We start from the raw sequence: 18,989 nt of genomic DNA, 5'->3' as shown, positions 1-18,989 counted from the left end.
TAGAATGGCAAATATCTTGTGCTTACTTGCATGAGGTTAATTCATCAACTATATATTGATATCATGTGTAGAAATATAACTAGTTTACATCTTCCTAGAGCAAAAAACCACAAGTTATTTGTGAAAATTATACACACAAAACTAGTTTTAAAGTTACTTGATATTTCATTATAATTTCTTTGATGTTGAATCATAAATATATTAATAAAGTGGTTTAATCATAGCAAATCACTTTTTGTAAGTTTGTGATTGACATGACTGGACAAGGTTGTCCACAAATAGACAAGAAAAAACATACTGACCACTGCTATCCTATTGAATATTTGTACCATGTTAAGAAAAAACATACTGACTACTGCTATCCCATTGAAGACTTGTACCATGTAAATACCATTAATTACTTTACCTTGATGGTTTGACATGAGTGGTGGAGCTGTACTAGATACTGGAGGGCCCTAAGTTGTAAAAACAAACATACCTCAGACATACTTTTCACAAACTATTAAATACTTTTCTTTCATTAAATTTGTTCTTAAATCTGGAATGTTAACAGCAACGATACGTGAAATAAACCCACAAACTAGAAGTTTTATAATTAAACAATTATTTTAGTTCTACCACAATAAATTGCGAGTCCCTTATATCAGTAAATACAGATATCTACACATCACAGAATTCAAGAAACTGACAAACATCTAAAATAGTTATGTTGGTTATCAATCCTACTGGTAACTCAAGAGAAGTGAGTGGTAGGAACCTCAGTTCCAGCAATAGGTAGCAGTCACATTATTACTTCAGAAAAGAAGAAAAGAGTGGCAGAGACATTTATAATTCAGCTCAAGAGTGGGAAGGAAAATATTGTAGAGTTTTGTTAAGCAGAAAGTTAAGTAAGGGGCTATCTGTCACTTTCAAACTTCAGGTGTCAAAACTGACTTTTAGTTTCAGAAGCCTTTGGACTCTAGACTAAGCTGTTAGAAGAGCAGGAAGAAAAGATATTTTAAAAGGTTTAAATTAGTAAGAGCCTAAGAGTAATCAACAAATGTAAGAATAAATGTTAAGCCACTGTGAGTAAAACATCCTGAAAGGTATAATTCAACTTGATTAGCCCTCTTGTTATGGATATCCTGTACTGCACTATAAAACATCTTAGTATCTTACATTCAAACTTTATTAAACCACTTTCTGTTAATGTTATACTAATTAATATAACACAGAATCTTAGCTAATAATCTACATTTTAATAAATATTTAAGTTTTAAGTTCTTAATTGTACAAGGCAATATTAAAAACGTCCATGACACAGGACAGTTTCTCTAGACATCTCATCTTCTCCATTTTATTCACCACCCCTTGAAATAAAGAATGAATTAAAGGGAACTTGCTTACTATAGAAATGTCATTGTTCAGAATAACCATAATTTTTATAGCCTTTAATTCTCTTTGGTTATAGAGCTATCAAATAGAAAATCAAACACTGACACCTGTCACATACTCTCTTTTAGTATTTTTTAATAGTCCTTTCATACGTTTAATTAAACATTACGTATACCCAATAGAAAGCCAAACAGCTAGAAAAACTGAGTATTAGTGGTAGGTGTCTGCTTCTTGCACGCAATCAATCTATGTTATTTAGTACATTATTTAATTAAATAAAAATTATTTAGTGTTCTACTATCACAAGCATAAAACATTGGCTTAAGTGTACTTGATAACCAACAGCAAGAAAAAAAATGATTGGATATGTACAATATTACTTGTTTTTAATGTAGTCAAAAATTTACATGATATGTTATCTATTATAAGCTGTGTTCTGTCTTTATCATGTTATCTACTGTAAACCACGTTCTATGTCTTAACATGACATCATGTTATTCATTGTAAACCACCTTTATGTCTTAACATGACATCATGTTATCCACTGTAAACCACGTTCTATGTCTTAACATGACATCATTATGATATTTGTTGTAAACAGAGACAATAACAGATTGTTCTTGTTTGCTATAAGATGTTCTTTCAAAGTTTTAATATCTATATTTCTGGAACAGTTTACATGTTGAAAGAATCATGTATAAGGACAAACGTTACATAAACTTACATAGTGACTACCAGGTGACGATGAAGTGTAATTGATCTGTAAAAAAAAAAAAGACTTTTACATTCACTGGTCAAACAAAAGTAACTAAAAGGTAAAAAAACAAGTAAATCTTTTAGAAAATGTACATAGAAATAAAGCAAAAACTAAAATAATTACCTTGTGCATGTTTGCTTACAGTAAAAAACAATAAAAGCACTACCCTCAAAATCTATGAATATCAACAATTCTTTACCTTAGTTTATAAAATAATGTTTTTCATGGATTTCTATACAATAAGTATAACAGTATGGAACACTGGAAAAAACAAAATTAAGATATCACACTGTGGAACATTGGAAAGAATACAGGAAATACAATACTACCATTTCCTTATGAATGTGGATAAGCATTTCAAGTGTACACAGAGTTTTGTCTTTATTTTTCTTTTGATACATAACTAAAACCTGCTACTGTTTTTACTGAATATGTGGTGAAATAGTAATATTAGATTTTATCAGTATAAAATATTCTAATATTAAAAAAAACTTATTTCATTTTCACTTTTAGCCTTTTGATTTAATAAGAATTCTTACCTTTGATGAATTAGGTTGCCAAGGTCTACCTCCAGAGCCAGGTCTGTTAAAAAAATTACTAATACATGTTTTATAATTTATTGGATAAGCTGAAAAATGTCTAAAATATATATAAATCCACATAAAGATGCATGCCTAGACAACAGAGAAAGCCAGAAAAAAAAATTGTCTGGAAAAGCAGCACCAAGACATGTAAATAGTAATCTCAATATGTAATGCATGGAAGAAATTAACATGTATATACAGACATTGGTATTTATATCTAGAAAAAAACTCCTAAATGATCACACAGGATTTACGATTGCATAGCCCCAAAATTAACACATGCAAATAACGTTTACGATTGCATAGCCCTAAAATTAACACATGCGCGAATAACGTTTACGATTGCATAGCCCTAAAATTAACACATGCGCAAATAACGTTTACGATTGCATAGCCCTAAAATTAACACATGCACAAATAACGTTTACGATTGCATAGCCCTAAAATTAACACATGCGCAAATAACGTTTACGATTGCATAGCCCTAAAATTAACACATGCGCAAATAACGTTTACGATTGCATAGCCCTAAAATTAACACATGCGCGAATAACGTTTACGATTGCATAGCCCTAAAATTAACACATGCGCCAATAACGCTTACGATTGCATAGCCCTAAAATTAACACATGCAAATAACGTTTACGATTGCATAGCCCTAAAATTAACACATGCGCGAATAACGTTTACGGTTGCATAGCCCTAAAATTAACACATGCGCGAATAACGTTTACGATTGCATAGCCCTAAAATTAACACATGGGCGAATAACGTTTATGATTACATAACCCTAAAAGTAACACATAGTTAACATTATGACTATAGAGCCCCTAAATTAATAAATGTAAAGAAATAGGTAACTAAAAAATCTATACAAACAGCAATATAAAATAATTATATTCATATATAATGATTTCTGTTATTTCTTAATGTTTATATAAATACAAAGATAGAGTTATGGCTTCAACGAACTGGTCCTGCTTGTTTCTAGAGTAGGCCAATGATTAAGTTAAAGTTGACCTGAAGAAGGATCATAACCTTGTCCCCTTCTAGAAATGGCCCATTAAAACCAAAATTCTACCCTGTCTATGCTACTTCAAACAACCTTGAAACACTTATAGAAATGTATTCAGGTAAAACAATCTTTTCTGCTTTACCAGATTTATTTTCTACTTTATTTTTCTCACATATACATTATAACTTCCATGGGCTGAATAATACCTCCTGGTGTATTAGTTATGTTGCACATATGATACTGATATAAATACTGACACAAATTTTGATCATGAAAAGACAGCCAAATACAAAACTTCATAATAACTAGTTTTAATCAAAAATGATACTTACATTGACATAGGAGACATTCCTGGACCTGCTGGTCCCATTGAGTTATTAGGTGGTGGCCTCATTGGTCCATAGTTCTGGAAAATTAAATTATTTTTATATATTTTTAAAAACAGGCAACAATAAAAACTGTGTATTTGGTTTTTCAATCAAAAACAATATAGTAGCTATGTATGTTAACCAGATGTTTCTGACTTAAATGAGAAAAGTTGACAGTTACAAACCATGTTGACAGTCAAAAAAACCTGAATCATGCAAAATTTTTTTAAGACTTCACTTAAATGAGGGTTTCATCAACAAGACCTTCTAATCAGTAAACTGGTCACGTCTGATGGACTAACAGTAATTTTGATTGGTCAGTTACTGGTGATACTTTCAAAATTAATGGTCTCTTAAATAACTGAATTGAAAAATACTGGTCAGTTTGATTCAAATCAAATTGATGAAAAAAAAGTTATTTAATTAAGAATGTTTAGAATTAGTATTTGAAAGATCAAACGAATCACAGATCATAGGTTGGAGTGTGTGTGTTTTCTTATAACAAAGCCTCATTGGGTTATCTGCTGAGTCAACCGAAGGGGGTCATACCCCTGATTTTAGCACTGTAAATCTGTATACTTATTGCTGTATCAGCGGGGGATTCATAGGTCGGATGTGGTTTTAATTGTAAATAAAAATAGTAATCATTAAGTGAAAACCAAGACAACTCTAATTTATTTCTTTAATTTTTTTTAATAATTACATAAGAATAACAATTTTATTCACTGAAGATGAAAACTGAACAATAAAAACAATATTTTATTTTATTTCAAATTCATGGGATATTCAAATTTAATTAGCACTTACAATCACCTAAAATATACAATTTTAAAAAAATCACAGAGTAATGTCCAAAACCTGATAAACTTGTAAAAATAAACTTCAATTTTGCAGTTTCAAGGTATACTAGGACACAGTATTAACACTGGGTGGTTCAACTTACTCCAGGGTTTAGGGGTCCAAAGGATTGACATCTTGGAGAGTTCATCCTTGGATTCATAGAATTCATACCTGGAGGACCTAAAGACGAAACCTTGTTTATAAGCAGAATTAAAAATGAATGGTAATGATAAATATTCTTCAACCAAACACTATTAAATTAATTAGTCACACGTAAAAGGAGAAATCTTCTGACTTCAATGTACACGTAATTGTTCTCATCTGATTAGGAGTTATATGTTTATCACCTGGGTTGACATGCCTGAACACCAATCTGTAAATACTGATAACAATCATGTAAGTCTTTGTAACTAGAACGACAAAACAGTGAACGTGTGCACTTTGGTTCATTCACAGTTCCAATTATCAGGAATAAATTTTGTGAAACAACTTATACAAACTTATGTAAATGTTTTTCTCTCTTTGATTTCAGTAAAATTAATGATAAGCTGTGAAATAAACTGGTACAAATTACAATGAAGAATAACTTTACATGCATCATCTCAGTAAAACAACAGACAGGCTACAAAACAAGATAATACAAGGACATGATTAACAATGAATAGACAATTTTAAGAAATTTATTACTGAGTATCGTATACTTTCACAGTTTTATGTAAATTAGTAAGGATGCTGTTCTGCACTGTTGGTTGATATAATTGTTTTTCCAACTTGAACATGACAACAACAACATAAAGATACCAGAACCTAAGAAGATCCTGTTAAGTTTCCACTCACGACAGGCAGGGAAGTAATGACTTTCTCAGATTTACCACTCACGACAGGCAGGGAAGTAATGACTTTCTCAGATTTACCACTCTCTCAGCTAAATCACTTCAAAAGTAGATCTTACAACATTCAGATTGTGTCTCTTCAATTTATTTACTACTCTTGAATGATATATTACCACGAGAATGAGTTTTTATTCTCAGGTAGAGCTATTTTACATCAGTATAAAAATAAAGCTGTTAGACTTTCAGAATAGAACAAAAACCAATTAGTGAAGAACACCGAACTTGAAACTGCAGTAAATTCAAGTACAGTACAAACAAACACTAGAGTACATGTAACACTGAGATAAAACAACTTAATAAATGCTTTTTTCAAATGAGAACAGTAAAATGTTTAGCATATTAATTATCATAAATGAGGTATACAAGTGTTAGTCTCAGATGAATGGTTAATACAGAAGTTGTATGAAGGAGTTAACCTTTCTTTGTGGAGTGTTAATTTTAAACCACTTTTGTTTTTTTAATATAAATAAATTATTACACTTCAATCTTTGTTTTAAGGTACCAAAGTTGGTACAAACTGTCCTGTTTGTTTATAATAGCAATATACAGGCCACACACAGTGTTAACTAGAGATGAGATCACAGATGCTCACGTAACCTTTATACAAAAAATAAATATTTCTTTTGTTTCAAACACCCTCAATTAACAGCCTAGTAAGTGATTTACTGTTAACAAAAAATTTTGCCACCAATTCATCCTCTTCACTACTCTAGAAAGGTCTTTTACATGTTGGATTATTTAAAGACACACTAAATAGCTTCCACTCTTTTTCTTTCAGAGTCAATAATTACATATTTTTATTATGTTCTGATTCAAATAATTAAAGTAGATTCAGCTGTTAATACAATAAAGAAAGCTAAACTTTTGAACCTACAGCAAAATATAGGGATTTCTGCATAGGCCAGGAATTAAACACAGAATGACTCTTCGCCCCTATATCGAGATATCTAATACACAGAAGAACATGTTTCTTCTCCTTACACTTCTCCATACCTCACACCCTTTATTAAGGTTAGTTTTATTAGTGTTTGTCTTTAGTTACATTTTACCATTCAAAGCTACTTCATCTGTCTAACTACTATCACTTGGAAAGTTGTGCAGTTCATTAACTGAATGAAGTATAGATTTACAATGGGATTTAACCTTGCTCAACATTCACTTGTAGTTATTTATTAGCCATACTCCACATATTATCTTTTAACCACACTTATTTAACACCACATGAGCTTTGGGAATGTGAATGAACTGTCTTGTTCTTCAATATGTCTTACCCCTAGCCATGTCCATTGTTGTGAGAGAAAATACTGTCTGCTCTGACACACATTTTAACATAAGCACTGTTCACGTGATAACAGTCTGTGATGATCTATCTATGGCAAAACTAATATGTAAAGCTTCTAAATAACTACATTACCTTTACCAGATCTTATACTAAAAGATGTCCAACAAACACAAAGTTAAGGGTAAAAGATGTCCAACAAACACAAAGTTAAGGGTAAAAGATGTCCAACAAACACAAAGTTAAGGGTATAGCATTTTAAGTTGTCTAAGAAATATCAAGCTAGAATCTTGGATAAAATATTTTAAATTTGTTTTCTTTCAAGATGGAAGCACCAAAGGTTGTAGCAGACTCCAATTAAATATCATGTGGCTCCAATTTTTCTTTTTATTGGTTATTAGTATAAAATGAACATTAAACTCCAGTTGTAAAACAAAGACATAAAATAAGAACAGATGAATTTTTTTCCCCAATGTCAAAATGTTCAATAAACAGTTTAACTTGTTTATCAGCCTGCCATTTGTATCCCAAATAGTATAAAATTAAAATTTAGTACTAAAAAGAGCAAGATTTGAGTAACAATGACTCCGTCTGAACCAAACACACTATTCCCAATACTCATTCCATTTTTACTGCAGAAAATCGTGTTTCCATCATGAATAAAACACAAGTTGTCTTCACTCTAAACGAAGAATTAACTGTCCTTATTCTAAGTTTTCAACTTAAGAAAAAAACGGCAAAATAGCAGAATACCAAATCCACGGGAAGGAAAAAGTTACACATTAAAAATATGTACAAATTTATAGAAAGGAATACCAAATTTAAAAAATCAATACAAAATGTATATGAAGAAAAATATCAACATTATGACAACACTACAAGATCTAGAGAGACATACATTACAAAAACCAAAATATATAGGATGAATGAATCTACAAATTAAAAAAAACAACAACACAGAAACTGAAAGTTACCAAAACGCCATACACATTTACAGGAGAGAATTTACACATCGCAAAAACATCACAAAAGTTTTCACAAAATCTATATCTTACAAAAGCACCAAACAAAGTTACAGGAAAGAACAAACATACTGCAGACATACTACAAAATATACAGGAAGAAGGACAATCCACATTATAAAAACACTACACGTTTACATATTACAAAAGCATTTGAAGAGGCGTGAAGCCTACCTTGCCACCCAGCAAATTCCCCACCTTCACCTATAAATAACAAACAAAAAAAGATTAATAATATGGATGAAAAGTCTAGTACTGGGAAACACAACAAAAGTATTAACTATGTAAGTAATGTCCTTCAGTTTCATCAGACATGATGTAAAACTTATACTGAATATACTACTACCATGGGTTGTTAATACAGACACTGGCTTACATTCAATGTTCATAGGTTGTTAACAAAGACTCTGGCTTACATTGAAATGACGGAAGAACAGACATCAATAACGTTAATGCCACATTATATTCCACAAACAGGATATTTTATATTAAATTGTCAGTAATTAATGTGACATAACTTAAAGAATGAAAATGTAGATTTACTATATGTTATTGTTGACTTAAATGCTCAACAATTACTTTTTTGAAGTAGGTAGGATAAGTAACTCAGAGCTTTGGTTACTTCGGTACTTTTGCTTGTATTTGATATAATAAAGATGAAGCAGCGACTAGATAACGTGGGTAGGTGAAACACAGTTAACAAAAGTATGATTAACATTAATGCTTACTAGACTGTAACAGATTAAATGTTTCTGGTTTACCTCTAAATATTTTATGAGGATGGCAGTTTACCCAATAACATTCACTTCTAAGAGTTAGGATACTCTTATCAAATTTTACCATCACTCTTATAACACTGCAGCCTCAAAGTATGGAACAAAATTTTTAGTTGTTTCTGAAAGAAGAGGAAAACAAGAGCTCCTCAGATTTGTACTTTATCTTGTATTTAAATGTAACCTTCACTGTTATTCTTAAGAAAAGGGAAGATGGAAGCATGAAAATGATTCATTATCTTACACAAAAACATCTTGATACTATGTGGTATACAACAGTTCAAGGAGCAAGCTATTTCACTTGGAAACAAGGGGTACAAGTGAATTGTTACTGTGGCCATAAAAACAAGAAACTGTATAATAACTACATATGAGAATCACCTTTGCTACAAAACAGATGACACTGCTGTAAAACCAACAAATATATAGTTAACAGAAAGTGTTATATAAACAAGTGTACTCATTTTCACATAAGCACACTTGGACTTCTAATAAAACTGGAGCCAATAAGTACAACACTGCAGGCCTGCCACTGGAAGTTATACAGGATCAACAGTAACAGTTATTATTCTAGAAGTCAAGGAAGTCTATTAGCAGTAATACTTTAATGCAAACCGAACATCAACAGCTGGATAATGCGATATACTCTGCACAAGAAACATCAAAAGCAAGATAATGTAATATACTCTGCACAAGAAACATCAAAAGCAAGATAATGTAATATACTCTGCACAAGAAACATCAACAGTAGGATAATGTAATATACTCTGGACAGACAAACATCAACAGTAGGATAATGTAATATACTCTGGACAGACAAACATCAACAGTAGGATAATGTAATATACTCTGGACAGACAAACATCAACAGTAGGATAATGTAATATACTCTGGACAGACAAACATCAACAGTAGGATAATGTAATATACTCTGGACAGACAAACATCAACAGTAGGATAATGTAATATACTCTGAACAGACAAACATCAACAGCAAGATAATATGATAGGCCATGGACAGACAAACATCAACAGCAGAATAAAGTCATATACTCTGGGTAGACAAACATTAACTATAGGATAAAGTGATATACTCAGGGTAGACAAAGACAAGCTACAGGATAATATAAGCTCTGACCAGATAAGCACCAACTGTATGTTAATATGATACAAATACCAAAAAACATGGATTCTTTAAGTAAACTAATTACCCACATTATACAGCACTCTGCACTAAAATAGTTAGCTGTTACTCTGTATAAAAACAATTTTTGCTTTTTGAACAGATGAATATTGAACCCTTGTCTCAATATTCTTTCATGAAAACCTGAAACCAATTTCTCCCTATACACCAACATTTTTGTCAACTGTTACAAGCAATGTCATGAAACAGATTACACTACCTTATTTTACCACAAATATTCTGCTTATATACTTTGTTTTCTGTGTAAGGTAGTTCGTTGGTGTACTGGATTACACATTACCTACTCGTAAAAGGTAGTTCGTTGGTGTACTGGGTTACACACTACCTACTCGTAAAAGGTAGTTCGTTGGTGTACTGGGTTACACACTACCTACTCGTAAAAGGTAGTTCGTTGGTGTACTGGGTTACACACTACCTACTCGTAAGAGGTAGTTCGTTGGTGTACTGGGTTACACACTACCTACTCGTAAGAGGTAGTTCGTTGGTGTACTGGGTTACACACTACCTACTCGTAAGAGGTAGTTCGTTGGTGTACTGGGTTACACACTACCTACTCGTAAAAGGTAGTTTGTTGGTGTACTGGGTTACACACTACCTACTCGTAAAAGGTAGTTCATTAGTGTACTGGATTACACACTACCTACTGGTATAAGGTAGTTTGTTGATGTACTGGATTACTCATTATATATTCATGTAAGGCAGAACATATGACACTTTATTACTTTTGTCATCTTGCAAAATTAAAGTTAAAAATTTTGTAAGGAAAACACTAATTAAAAAACAACGGTCACTTTAAAGTAATATTTTACTTCCAAATAAAGTGTTTCAAGTTCCTCACATGTCCAACTAGAAATAATATTCATCTTTCAATATAGAGTTATGTTTTAAATTCCTGATTATAAACAACAGTTTTTATAAAGTACTCTTTAAACACAGGAAGATGACAAATACCATCTACCTTGCCTTGATGGATCCATGCTATTGGGCATCATAGGTTGTCCTGGAACACCACCAGGTGGCTGTTGACCAAACATTAGATGTTACATACATTTACAATGGACACATCAATCAGTTTTATCCATCCATAAATATTTATGTAAAAAGTTGGACATTTTTTATCCATTTATATACCATGACATTTATACATCTGGTAGTGTAAAAGTACATAACATTTGAAGAAGTTACATACTGTAAAGATGTAATAGTTTCCAACATCTATATGGATTTCTTGTGTTATTGTTTCTTGTATATCTTTTTCCTGATGAGGACATGAGAATACATCAGTGATACAAATGTAACTAAAGCAGTACTGACTAAAACAGTTTAACAACAAATACAATCACTAAACTAAAAATCAAATGCTACTATAAATAATGTTATAAGACTACAAACTTCATCTTTAAGAACGTACTTGTACCGGCTATTAACACACACATAGAGTGTAGGTTGTATCATATACATGAAGTATAAGATCTAATGGTTCTGTTCTAATTTCTACTAAATCATGTGTTGAAACTAGTTTAGTGAAAAGCTACACAAACTGCTGTCTGTAAGATGTTTAGTGTGTGGAATCAAACAATAGATTTTGGCACTGCTAATCTCAGAGACAGTATTGGGCCAACCTTTTATTACAGGCAAATGTTTTTACTTACATTAAATTCTACCTGTTGGGGCATTCTAACTCCTGTTCTTGGCCCACCTGGATATCTTGGAGGTATGAAGGCCTACATAAAATTGGTAAGGAATTAATATTCAAAGTGGCCAGAATACAAGTGAACAGGTAATGAAATCAGTTCACACTAGTAGTTTGAACACCACTTAAAACATGACACATATAGTGATAAGACAGTCTTACTACGTAGAGATAATTTAACTATATAAAAAACAAAACTAATACCATAAAACATCATAATTATTTTTATAATTTGTACTACAGATAACAAGTGATTCTCTCAAACAACCTTTCTCTTACAAACTTATCATTAAGTAGTATAGTATTTAATAAGACGGATTGTAGTGCAGCAAAACAGCAGTCAAAAAGATCGCCCATTTAAAACCACCTATAAAATGTCTGAATATTAATAACTTCTATTTCACAATATTCACTGGGTTTAACTAAAGCTTACTGAAGTTATACAGTTTGCAGAATCACTCTGTGTGTTTATAGTGAGAATCAAAATGTCACTGTTTCGACAAATTTTCATCGAAGTAAGTATGTAAATGACTTTTCCAGGCAAGCAAACAGAAAAAATGACAAATCTTACACTCTAAATCTTTCACAGAACTCTTCTGTTAGGGTCCCAATGATTCCTTTCTTTTACCAAAATAGATATACATTACTTTGGGCACATAACTAGATTTGAGGGTAGGTTAGTAGAGATTCTGATGATTAATAAAATCAAATCAGGTACATGTGCCCTAAGCTGGATACTGCTGATGAGACACCCAGAAGACACAAAGGTTCATATTTACCTACTCCTAGAGCTGAGTAGATTAACCCTCATACACACGGTGGGGGTCAAAAATGGGCCCACTTGTGTTTAAGTTGTTATAGAAATATCAAAGGTGTGACTTTCGGGCCTAAAAATGTACCTAATTTAATCTATACTAATAACATACTATACTAATACATTTAACATGTATTTTATGCAAATGGGGTATTACACCCCTTGTCTAATGTCGAAATTCACGTTTTCCACATCGGGGGTCATTTTTGACCCTCGTTTAAAAAACTCAATTACATTTCTGGTAAACAATCAAATAATATATTGATATGAAATTTTGTGTTCTAGAACATTCTAGAACACTCTATAAATGTTCTCAAGCATTCTAGAATATTCTTATCTACGTTGCATAGAGAGCCCTCAATCGATGATGAATCAGGAAAACCTGAAATAATATCATACTATAACTCCACCAAAGGAGGAGTCGATACACTAGACCAAATAGTTAGATTCTTTTCCACAAAAAGAAAGACCAGAAGGTGGCCAATGGCACTATTTTATAACATTCTTGATGCTGTCGCACACAATGCTTACCTTCTCTATCGCCAGTGCCACCCAGAATTCGCATCAAAGTACCAAAAAAGAACAAGACGTGAATTTCTGAAGTTGCTTGCTGATGAATTACTGCCTGAGGAAGATACAAATGAAGTGATCCCTCCAAAAAGACAAAAAAGTTGCTGAAGAGAACGTTAGGAAATGGTGTCAAATATGCGCACGTGATTCAAGGAAAAGAATTTCTTCAAAGTGTATCAAATGTAGTAAAATGGCTTGCAATGACCATAAAGTTACCCAGAGTGTATGCATAAATTGTATAGAAAAAATATTTTGTCCAAATTTATACTTTGCTTATATGAAAATAAATTTTTTTTAAATATTTTTGGTGGGGGTTAAAAATGACCCCCAGTGTGGGCAATGTAGTTTTTTTGAGTGTGTGTACTAGGGTTAAACAGAGGCTTTCATTGTACTGGAACAAACATGGCTTGCAGTATTTCTACTTGTTTAAAAAAACAGTTTTACTGTAGTATTAAGTTTCAAGAGGGACTATTTTTTCTACATTTGGCTTTGAATGAATAGTCAGAACAAGCAGTCAAGAAACAAAACAGTACATGTGTTCTAGAAAGAGCAGCAGGTGGTCATCACCTTTAAACAAATAATAAGACAACATTATATCATTATTTATACAACTCCATAAAGCTACAATAAATTATAATCTGACAGTAGAACACTAACAATAAGTTTACAACTGGATGCCAACTATGCAAATCATGTCCATGGGTGGTTCATGTAACACAAACAATGAACTGTAAAACTGATATAATTACTTAGCATACTGATAAAGTAGTGGAGACCTGGCTTTATACAGTATTTTCAAAATTATAAACACCCAAACCTGGCTCCATTCTATATAGTTGTATAGTATTTTCACAGTTACAAAAGAGCCAAACCTTGCTCTATTCTATATAGTTGTAAAGTATTTTGACAGTTACAAAAGAGCCAAACCTTGCTCTATTCTATATAGTTGTACAGTATTTTGACAGTTACAAAAGAGCCAAACCTTGCTCTATTCTATATAGTTGTACAGTATTTTGACAGTTACAAAAGAGCCAAACCTTGCTCTATTCTATATAGTTGTACAGTATTTTCACTTACAAAAGAGCCAAACCTTGCTCTATTCTATATAGTTGTACAGTATTTTCACTTACAAAAGAGCCAAACCTTGCTCTATTCTATATAGTTGTACAGTATTTTCGCAGTTACAAAAGAGCCAAACCTTGCTCTATTCTATATAGTTGTACAGTATTTTTACGCAGTTACAAAAGAGCCAAACCTTGCTCTATTCTATATAGTTGTACAGTATTTTCGCAGTTACAAAAGAGCCAAACCTATCTCTATTCTATATAGTTGTACAGTATTTTGACAGTTACAAAAGAGCCAAACCTTGCTCTATTCTGTATAGTTGTACAGTATTTTGACAGTTACAAAAGAGCCAAACCTGGCTCCATTCTATATAGTTGTACAGTATTTTCACACTTACAAAAGAGCCAAACCTTGCTCTATTCTATATAGTTGTACAGTATTTTCACACTTACAAAAGAGCCAAACCTTGCTCTATTCTATATAGTTGTACAGTATTTTGACAGTTACAAAAGAGCCAAACCTTGCTCTATTCTATATAGTTGTACAGTATTTTGACAGTTACAAAAGAGCCAAACCTTGCTCTATTCTATATAGTTGTACAGTATTTTGACAGTTACAAAAGAGCCAAACCTTGCTCTATTCTATATAGTTGTACAGTATTTTCACTTACAAAAGAGCCAAACCTTGCTCTATTCTATATAGTTGTACAGTATTTTCGCAGTTACAAAAGAGCCAAACCTTGCTCTATTCTATATAGTTGTACAGTATTTTTGCAGTTACAAAAGAGCCAAACCTTGCTCTATTCTATATAGTTGTACAGTATTTTCGCAGTTACAAAAGAGCCAAACCTATCTCTATTCTATATAGTTGTACAGTATTTTGACAGTTACAAAAGAGCCAAACCTTGTTTTATTCTGTATAGTTGTACAGTATTTTGACAGTTACAAAAGAGCCAAACCTGGCTCCATTCTATATAGTTGTACAGTATTTTCACACTTACAAAAGAGCCAAACCTTGCTCTATTCTATATAGTTGTACAGTATTTTCACACTTACAAAAGAGCCAAACCTTGCTCTATTCTATATAGTTGTACAGTATTTTGACAGTTACAAAAGAGCCAAACCTTGCTCTATTCTATATAGTTGTACAGTATTTTGACAGTTACAAAAGAGCCAAACCTTGCTCTATTCTATATAGTTGTACAGTATTTTGACAGTTACAAAAGAGCCAAACCTTGCTCTATTCTATATAGTTGTACAGTATTTTCGCAGTTACAAAAGAGCCAAACCTTGCTCTATTCTATATAGTTGTACAGTATTTTCACACTTACAAAAGAGCCAAACCTTGCTCTATTCTATATAGTTGTACAGTATTTTCACACTTACAAAAGAGCCAAACCTTGCTCTATTCTATATAGTTGTACAGTATTTTCACACTTACAAAAGAGCCAAACCTTGCTCTATTCTATATAGTTGTACAGTATTTTGACAGTTACAAAAGAGCCAAACCTGGCTCCATTCTATATAGACAAGATTGGAACTGTGAAGTTTTTCTGCAGAAAAATGGACCAAAAACAAAGATGTTGAATTAAATTTAATTATATTTATTTAATAGATTATTCATTTAACCAGAGCACTGTTTATCAATCACAATACTAAAGTTGGGATGCTTAGACTGAAACAGTTTGGGAGTCTCCATTTGATTGCTTTAGTAAAATTACAGTCCAGATTGGTTGTTGAGAGTGATTTAAAATTTTGTTCTTTAGGTCAGATTAACAGAATCAAGAATGTCCAAATTTTAAACCTTCTCAATAAGTTTCTAACTGACAGTTCCCATCACCGCTGAACCTTCTCAATAAGTTTCTAACTGACAGTCCCCATCACCGATGAACCTTTTCAATAAGTTTCTAACTGACAGTCCCCATCACCGATGAACCTTCTCAATAAGTTTCTATCTGACAGTCCCCATCACCGATGAACCTTCTCAATAAGTTTCTAACTGACAGTCCCCATCACCGATGAACCTTCTCAATAAGTTTCTAACTGACAGTCCCCATCACCGATGAACCTTCTCAATAAGTTTCTATCTGACAGTCCCCATCACCGATGAACCTTCTCAATAAGTTTCTAACTGACAGTCCCCATCACCGATGAACCTTCAGAATGTTTCTAACTGACAGTCCCCATCACCAATGAACCTTCAGAATAAGTTTCTAACTGGTAGTCCCCATTACTGATGAACCTTCAGAATAAGTTTCTTACTGACAGTCCCCATTACTAGTGAACACCAGTAGAGAACTTTGTGACAGAAGCACCAGTACAGAGCTCTTACTCACCATGTTACCATTTCCACAAAATAATCCACATTATTTAATCTTTGATCTAGAAAAATTTAGAAAACAAAATTTCCCGCTTATCTTAACATTGTTCGTAGAACCACGTTCACATGTTAAGTGGGTTTACTACCCATAACTTTACCTGATTCTGCATCATCTGCCCGTGAGGTTGAGGATGAGGGGACGGTTGGGATCCTGACTGCTGCGATGTAGATGTCCTCAAAGGAGTGTTCTATAAAAAAACAGAAACTTGTCAGTGGACAAAAACTGGTCCACACTCCCTTATTATATATTTACACCCGTTTTTCTCAGCATGTGCTTGAATTATAGAGGGGGCTGCTGGAAAAATGGTGCATTCTTTTACAACAGTTTGCATCAATAAGCAACATTTAAACTAAATACATGTAATTAAACTAATTATTATAAAAATGTTTAATTAAACTAAAACTTAGAAATTCATTTAATTTCTGTAGAGATCTAAAATATTTATCTGTCTTAACTTGTAGGAGATAACAATCACTCTTTCTTGGTCATTTTTAATGAATCACATTTCACACAGATATATGATAGTTACAAACCCCACCCAACTGATAAGTTTGGCTTTTGCATGAAATTTTCTAGATGATAAAACCAAACTGAAACACAAGGTTTGAAATTTCATGTACCTGAGCTAGTGAATGAAACAACAGTAGAACAGAAAATAAAAACTCCACTGTAACTCAGTAATCCCTTTATTTTACTGTTTTAAGCCATAGTTTCCTTGTCTGTTTCTCAAATATTAGGACTTTGTACAGTGACTGTTATTAATCTTGAAGTAATATACTAACATAAGAGCAGCTAGACAATATCACCCAGTGACAGTTTTTAGGCTACTCTTAACTAACAAACAGGGGAATTGATCTTCACCTTATAACAGATTTTAGCATTTTGAAAACAACAACTTAGATCAAAATTCTAAATTCCTTTTGAAAAACACCTTTTAAATTTTAAATTTCTTTTAAATGCAGGAAAATAAAGATGACTATTAAAATATATCTTACTCTCCATGTTCACTGATACTGTGGTTATACTAGATACAGTACAGTTTATAACACTGGTACATCGACTGAGATACGCTCCACAACAGCAGTATTACTTTCCCACCTCGTCCATTAAGATGTTATTTATTTCCCATTATAAGTTAAAACTCTTATCTTATCCAACTCTTGTACAGATAAATATAACGTTTAACATACATTGTGAAAATCAATGGCCAACCACTTACTGGGAAGAATCCTGCTGGTGTCATTGGTCCACCTGGCATCCCATCGTTAGGGGGCATCTGACCTAGAGGGCTTGGTACTGTAGGATGCTAAAAAATAAAACAAAATGTATTACAAAGAGAAATCTTAACTGCAAGAGGTCGTTCACTCATTTTTCTTTCGTTGACCAAGTAGTGCTGCCACATCCTTTTGTCTATCTGCAGAGATTTGAAGTTTTATACACACTGAATTTTTATAAATGTCCTTTGATAAATTTGTTTTTATTTTTATAATTAACATTCTGAAATAATCTTTTATATAACAATTCGAAATAAAACATTTGGTAGTACATTTTACACCACTAGATGACATAACAATCGACAAAAACGTTTTATTAACAAACGAGAAGGGCAAAACGTTTCTACGTTGCTTTTGTTGTTGTTGTTCCGCACTAGATGGCAGTGCTTAACCGTTATAATATCTAATTATACAATTTTCATCAGTTAATTCTGGTTCAAAAACATGCAACATATACGAATATTTTAATTCGTCTAGAAGTACAATAACACACCAAAACTGTCTGCTTTCAGGGTTACTCGCACAACGAACAGTAACTAAGACTCCGCAGTTAACACCTGTTCGCGAAAAACAACATCAAACAAACGTAAATATTATTATAATTCCCAATATATCGCTTATTTTTTTCTATCGAACCCACAAACACATAATGTGCTCAACACAGGTGTCGAAACCCGATACTGGACTTCTCAATACCAAGTTTAGTGTTGTATTTCGCTGATTTTGTTACTGCAACATATGTATTTGAAGTTTTCAAATAACAGCAAATATATACTTCTAAACTGTATTTTTAATATAATTAGCTAAACGTCGAAAGCGATGTTAAATGTACACTTTTCTTGATTACCCAATAGAGTTCGACAGTTTCCATTGAAATTCAGTTACCTAAACTATCAGTGAAGGTCATCAGTGCTTTTTTTATTGATTAATTTCGGCTTCTTACAAATGACAAGGGCTTCCCTCATCAGCTGAACGTAACTTTGTCCAATCTCAGAAACCGCAAGGACTTCCTAATCAACTGAACGTAACTTTGTCCCATCTTAGAAACCACTAGGACTCCCTCATCAACTGAACGTAACTTAGT

The 18,989-nt window shown here is 32.5% G+C and overlaps 1 protein-coding gene across 8 annotated transcripts in view; it reads right to left on the bottom strand.

The window, feature by feature from the left end:
• LOC143243844 (single-stranded DNA-binding protein 3-like) overlaps window positions 1–18,989 on the bottom strand; it is a 65,277-nt gene that overhangs the window by 7,279 nt on the left and 39,009 nt on the right. For 4 of the 8 annotated variants that reach the window (XM_076487549.1, XM_076487545.1, XM_076487551.1 and 1 more), the window contains 10 exons: window positions 17,851–17,937; window positions 16,729–16,818; window positions 11,762–11,833; window positions 11,068–11,128; window positions 8,307–8,336; window positions 5,042–5,118; window positions 4,063–4,136; window positions 2,671–2,713; window positions 2,099–2,134; window positions 407–455 (listed from right to left, as the gene is read on the bottom strand). In XM_076487549.1, coding sequence (XP_076343664.1) covers window positions 407–455; window positions 2,099–2,134; window positions 2,671–2,713; window positions 4,063–4,136; window positions 5,042–5,118; window positions 8,307–8,336; window positions 11,068–11,128; window positions 11,762–11,833; window positions 16,729–16,818; window positions 17,851–17,937 — 619 coding nt within the window. Of the gene's footprint in view, window positions 1–406; window positions 456–2,098; window positions 2,135–2,670; window positions 2,729–4,062; window positions 4,137–5,041; window positions 5,119–8,306; window positions 8,337–11,067; window positions 11,129–11,761; window positions 11,834–16,728; window positions 16,819–17,850; window positions 17,938–18,989 lie in introns of all 8 variants that reach the window. The other 4 variants (XM_076487547.1, XM_076487544.1, XM_076487548.1 and 1 more) reach the window with 2 other exon arrangements.

The sequence above is a fragment of the Tachypleus tridentatus genome, chromosome 2 (assembly GCF_004210375.1).
Source record: "Tachypleus tridentatus isolate NWPU-2018 chromosome 2, ASM421037v1, whole genome shotgun sequence".
Taxonomy (NCBI): domain Eukaryota; kingdom Metazoa; phylum Arthropoda; class Merostomata; order Xiphosura; family Limulidae; genus Tachypleus; species Tachypleus tridentatus.
This window is presented reverse-complemented; position numbering and strand designations above follow the sequence as displayed.